Source organism: Pristis pectinata, chromosome 1 (assembly GCF_009764475.1).
Source record: "Pristis pectinata isolate sPriPec2 chromosome 1, sPriPec2.1.pri, whole genome shotgun sequence".
In the NCBI taxonomy this organism is placed as follows: domain Eukaryota; kingdom Metazoa; phylum Chordata; class Chondrichthyes; order Rhinopristiformes; family Pristidae; genus Pristis; species Pristis pectinata.
This window is the reverse complement of record NC_067405.1, coordinates 70,168,011-70,174,622: the sequence shown is the minus strand read 5'-3', so window position 1 is coordinate 70,174,622 and position 6,612 is coordinate 70,168,011. Positions and strand designations below refer to the sequence as shown.

The 6,612-nt window shown below is 39.5% G+C and overlaps 1 protein-coding gene across 1 annotated transcript in view; it reads right to left on the bottom strand.

The window, feature by feature from the left end:
• Positions 1 to 1,473: 1,473 nt before the first annotated feature.
• LOC127568815 (disco-interacting protein 2 homolog A-like) overlaps positions 1,474 to 6,612 on the bottom strand; it is a 202,336-nt gene continuing 197,197 nt past the window's right edge. Inside the window, 3 exon segments of the mRNA XM_052013011.1 lie at positions 1,474 to 3,049; positions 5,059 to 5,182; positions 5,835 to 6,009. Of these exon segments, the coding sequence (XP_051868971.1) occupies positions 2,797 to 3,049; positions 5,059 to 5,182; positions 5,835 to 6,009 (552 nt within the window). The 3' untranslated portion in view covers positions 1,474 to 2,796.

Here is a 6,612-nt window from a genome sequence, read left to right as displayed (position 1 = left end):
CTATTTAGATACTGTAGCCACCAAAGCAGGTATCCTGTGGCAAGTGACTCATCTTCCAACTCGTGAAGCTTTTCCATCCACCTATAAGGCACGTCTCTGGATTGTGATATTATACTCTCTATTTGCCTGAATAAGTGAAGCTCCAACATCCAAGCAACCTGCCACTATCCCAGACAAAAATAACCCCGCCCCAATATTTTTGGCACCTAATCCACCCACACAAACATTTCATTCCTTCACCACCTGCACACTTTTATTGCAACATGCACCATCTACATAATGTACTGCAATTTACTCACCAAGGCTACTTTAACAGCATCTACCAAATCTATGGTAGTTACTGGAAAGCATTTTAGGTGCATGGGAACACCATCTCCTATAAATTTTTCCTCTATCACTTGGAATCATACCAACTTGGAATTTTACCACTTTCTAAAATCTAAATCCCAGAACTTGTTATACAACAGTACTGTGTGATCAACTTCGCCAGAAGGACTGCAGTGATTTAAGGCACTATCTCACCATCAGCTTCTTAAGGACAATCATAGAGAGACAAAAAATACTGGACTTGCAAGAGAAACCTCCATTCCACAAATAAAAAAGTCACAACATAGGTTAAAAAAAAGACTTTCAGGAATTAAAATTAAGTCACCTCAGACTTAGAAAAAAATACACCTATTGCCTCAAATGACAAACCAATAACTAAACTATTTGAAATAAAAAATATAAAATGCTGGAAGCACTTAGCAACTTAGCACGTTTAAAGTGTGTGGAGAAAGAAACAGTCAACAGAGAAAGTCAGAACTGATGTAGGGTCACTGACCTCAAAAGGTAAATGAAAATCAAAAATACTGCAAATACTGGAAATCTAAAATAAAAACAGAAAATGCTGGTCTTTGACCTGAAATGTTGACTTTGTTTCTCTTCCCACAGATGCTGCCTAACTGGCTGTTTCAGGAGTCTGTTTTTGTTTCAGATTTCCAGCATCTGCAGTTTTTAGCCTCAATTAAACAGCCTGCACTGCATGTGCATTTTCAAGTCATAGCACAAGTTTAACAGTGGACTGCAACATCTGATCACTGATCCATAAACACAGGAATCCTGTTGTTCAAATATCTGAGTTAGCCCGAGACCGAAAGAGGCTCACTGAGTTTCTAGATTTCTACATTGCAGTTAGAATTTGTGATGATGTTCCTGTATTGCTACTAAGTTATAGATTGCTTGGGTTAAAAGAATACTCTGACCAAGTTGCAAACATCACAACACTGTGAAGCATTATTATTTCATTCAGTGCTGATTATTCACTTAACAAGATTAAAAAATGACCAAAAACACAAGGGTGAAATGGTTTTCTTGGGAAATGCACAGTAAGGATTTAAGCAGGTCTTACTTGCGACAAACAAATAAAGCAGATGACTGCTTATAAGCTGTTGTTCCACCAGGAAAAAAAAATATTTTAGCAAAATCTGGAAATGTGTGAAATAACTTTATTTATGCAATCACCAAGTTGTGTTATATCTCAAGACCAAGAATGCAAGAAAAGCCAGCTGGGTACGCAAGTGCACGCCAGCAACATGGTGCAAATTGTAGCAACTGGCAAATGTTGGATATAATCAAACAGAAAGGATTCATTTCACACCAATTCAAACCCTTTGTAACTTTCTGAGGAAAGCTACTCAAGATTAGGGACCCCTCTGAATATCCTCATGACAGAAGATCTACTCCTGCGGCATTTCAAGGTCTGACATAACATTGACTGTTTCCTTCCATAATTTTACGATGGCAGTACTGCAGTTCGATTCCGTGGATGAAATGACACATGGAATGAAAATATTTTATAAAAGGTATCAGATAGGATATTCATTAAAACAACAGGATACTTATTTTATTTATTCTTTCTGGAGAGATAATGCTCCTAATGTAGGTAGGGGTGGTCTGATTGTGGCTTTCTGATGCTGGGGCCAGATTATCATGGTTAGTGGGCAATCACAACAATGAAAATTTGGGAAGATCCTCACCAGCTCTGCAGATCACAATACAATGGTGGGATTAAAAACTCCTCCAAAGTTCCACTCACAAGCCATTAGTGCGGACATCACAGGGCAACTTAGAACTCAACATAAGCATTGTCCTCAATCATTCTCCCATTACTTCTCAGCGATGTGAATTGTGGATTAGCTTGAAGATGAGCACAACTTTAAAATGCCTGCCCTACCCCACCCCTGGCTCTTGGATAGATCACCTGTCCATCTATCCAATTATATCCACTCATTAATAGAATAAATAGGTTTTAAAAAGAATTTCCAAATCCACAGCCACACAGAGAGTGTGACGATACAAACTGCGAAGAAAAGCAGGGATTTAAGAAAAAGGTAACACTGGTGACTCAAAACTCAGAACTTATTCGCCTCCCATTCTTGCAGGAAGTCTGATAATGTATGAAGAAGATATGTCCTTGTTGCAGATGCGTAGTCTCTTGAACGTGTTGTGATACAGTGGCGTTTCTAGAACACTACTTCACATTTAATATGGCACCAGCAGTGGTGTAGTAGGCTAGCCTGCTGTCTTTTGACGCGACAGCCTTTGGAGCTCTGCAGAACACATCATCATGAGAAATGGACGACAGATCATACTGGATGTATGGCTTTAATGCACGCAGCACCGCCTCCCAGCATGGTCTGGCTTTCTCTTTGTTCTCATTCTTAGTGCAGCATACAAGATCGATGTGGACATTCATGGCACCAGCAAATACTGTCACTGAGGCAGCAGTAGCGATAGGCAGTCAGAGCACTAGGCTCACATATTATAGGCCACATAAATGGGATCAAGCTGATCAGCTAGGAAACCATCCCGAAGGTGCATCCGCTGCTTCTCACCGCGAGAGTTGATAGGAATCACCCCAGGGTCCACCACAACTACCACTCCTACAATCAGGTAATGTTCTTCCAAAACAACATTGGTAACCAAGGCAACCAAGTCCAATGCTTCCTGCTCAGAACCGTCCAATTCAACCACAACAACGAGCAGGTTGGTCCATGTAAAGACAGCACTGCGGAAGAACAAACAAAAAAATCAGAAACATGCAAGAAAAGCATTGTGCTGCCTGCAGTGTTTTAAGGGAGCTATCTTAGAGCCCACAGAGTTAAAATTCAATTATCCATATCACATCATGAAATATCTTTTATTTATGATTGAGAAGATGGCTAGTAGGTTGGTAATTCATGATTGACTTCTCTGCTGTACCGCCATCCATTGGTATCCTTCGCAGCTGCTGAAGGAAGACCCTGATAAATGACAATGTAAAGCTCTCTTTAAGGGCGCATCACCCAATCATTTGGATCCTTTACCTGTACCTTTAAACAGTTGTGGTTGTGAACACATCTGCATTCCCAAACTCATCTGGTATGAGTGTGCTGCTTTGCTGAACTAAGCTGGAAGGACACATTAGATTGATTTTCATTGGCACTCAATCTCCACAAATGTAACTATTTCCTCCGGCATACAATATCAATTACTCAATTTTTGACTGAATTTCAGTTTTTATTGTGCTGTTGTGTTGTATCCTTGGAAAGAAATTTCTACCCTTCCAAATCAAATTTCACTTCTTCACTGTCAACACTTTGAGATTCTACTTTCTTTCAGATAGCCTCTAATGCACCAGATGATGAGCTGTGTAAGCTCAATTTTTGTTCCTCCACTCAAAGACTTCTCATTCCTTGCTGAGCTTGTTTTCATCCACTCTTGTCAGTTTCCATCTTGCACTAGGTTCTACTCCCAGGTTACTTCATTTCTCTGCTTTGCAATAATCCATTTGCTTCCCATGACCACTGACTCAGCACTGCTCCGTTCTCTTTAGAACTCTTCGATCTTACAAACAAAATTAATACAGGGCTTGACCAGCAACATAAGGAGTTGATCTTTTTCCCTGGGTGGGGGTGTGAAGGAATGAAGGGCCATGGTCTCAAAATATGAGTCAATCATTCAAGACTGAGATGAGAAGAAATTTCTACACCCTGATGGCAGTGAATATTTGAAGTTCTGTACAGAATTTGTACAGAAGAGGGTAAAGAAAGGTCAGTCACTTAAGAGCTTGAGATTTTTTTTAGCATATGCAATTAGTACAAGGAAATGGCACCGGAGATTTAAAAAAAAATCAGCTGATCTATTTGAATGGTGAAGCAGGCATGAAGGATCAAATGGTTTACCTCTGCTTCTAATTCTTATGGTCTTATCCCAACTCCTGGGGCTCTTTTCCCCGGGTTTGAATACTTTCCATAAAAAGCATTCTTCAGATGGTATCTCCCACATGCGCAGCGACATAGTGGGTTGACTTTTCACTTTCACTACAAGTCACTATTTCATTTCCAGTGCTCTGTATGCTAAAGGCCCAAGGAACCTATTGCTTTGAGCCCACACCTAGAGGCCTTGTTGCACCTCCATTAAAGAACACTTTCATTTTATGAATCCTTGTACTTGGATTACACTTGAGTAGCACAGGATTAACTCTCCACTTCTCCTCAGCCTTCTGGTTCCATAGAACCACCACTTATGATGTTCCCTGACACCGTCCTCCTTCGATCCATTAGATTACCACATGGAATAAGAACCTGGAAATTGGTTTATGCATACTTCAAGTGACAGTCTCCAAGCTGACTTCCTCCCACTCCAGTGCCTCAGAGATTCTTCCTAATATTCTAATTACATCCACAATGTTTCTCTTGACATCTGCCTTACCCACATAACCATGACTCTGCAGGTTCATTCAGCTAATTCTATATGCAGCTTTTCTATTCTCATCTCCTCCTCATTTCCGAGATGTGTCATCTTTTATTTCTCTCCTTTCACTTATTTCTCACAATTCTTTCCCGACTCATTACTCTCTTGTCACAAACCCACTCATTAAGCTACTGTCAACCAAAATAGAAGTTATCTGACATCCCAACACACAGTTTACACATGATTTTGAAACATGAATTTTAAAGCAAAACTGTTAGTGAATAAAGCTTCCACCAATTCATCATTCTGATAGATAGGTAATTCACATTATTTATGCCCTACCATTCAGCAATGCTCTTGTGTGATCTGAGCACCGAAGTCTCAATATCAATTGGATGGTAACGCATTCCTCTCAGCTCTAGAGTCTCATCCAAGGATCCCACCACGTATAGGGCATCATGACGTTCTGCAACAGGAAATAACCATCATGTATCTAGAGAATTCAGTTTGAAGCTAGCTCAGCGAAGCAGATGAAAATGTTCCCTCTGAAGTATATGAGTATACGAGTGGTTTTCATTTCCTCAATTACCAATGTCATATTTTGGTGTAAGCACTGATGCATCCTCCAACAGTCCCAAACTTCTACAGCTTATTGGTAGTTGCCACAGTACAGTATATCCCTCACCTCACACAACCCCACAAAAAATATTCCTCATAAATATATTTATGACTAATTAATTTAAAAAGCCAAACCCATTTCACATCGCATTTCCTTTGCCTTGTATAGATCTGAGAAAGGTTTGATACAAGGTCAACTGCAATACAAAGTGAATGGTTTCCTGTTTACTTCATATTGGAAATTGATGAACAAATTTTCTCTGAAAATACAATTTTTTTTAACAAGTTACTTACTCATCCATGTCACAGTCACAAATTTCATGCACTTTAAATCCTTGTAATAGTAGAAACTACTCTGAAGTTTTAATACCTAAATTTCTAATAATGGTCCCATTCTACCAAAATGCTTATTGAGACATCACTGAAATTTAAATTCATAAACTATAATAAACAAATTAAAGAAATAGCATTTATTTTTCTTGAAGCACACCAAGTCTCACCTCCAGTTGCGTCAGTCAGTTCTGTCCTGCGAAGAAATCCCAGATATCCTGTTCGCGCCCACAAAGTCTGTGTATCTCCAAAACTGAGTTTGGCATTGAAGTGGTCAGCATGCAAGGACTCCTCCCCGTAAACAGTGTAGTACCCGGTGGCATTATGTGGACTGCTCACCCAGATCTGTGCAAGAAAGATGTCACAATCATTAGTTCCTTCAATGAATCAATATGAATTTAAAGTTAAAAATCAGTTTAATTCACAGTCCTCCAAAAACTAAAGTAGGTACACTATGTTTGATAATAGATACTTATTTCTTCATTACAATTTTCATACATGAACTAATCCTGCAGGACAAATACAATCTCGGCCAGATTGAAGAGGATGCCAGCTATAGTGAATAGGTTCTGCATGCATTAACCCCACTGGTGGTGCTGTAGCACTCATGACTCTCAGGCTATCAATTTTATTCATGCCAAAATTCAGGTATTCCCTGCAAATTATTCCAGGTTTCCATTATTCCATTATTTTCATTTTACCAAGGTTTAATTAGGTTTCTTTCAGCAACAAAAAAATTGGTTCCCAATCAACACCTCAGTGAAGGGTTGTCAATTCCAGTTGAATGCTTTCTTTGAGCCTTTAACCATAAAACCACCAGTTTCCTAGCACTCCTCATTGTCAAACAGCTTTCCCTCCCCACTATTTCAGTGTCCCCAAGGGCTAAATGGGGAAAAGAAAGGATATTTTCCCCCACCCTGCTCACACTTGGATCTAGATTCATTTTCA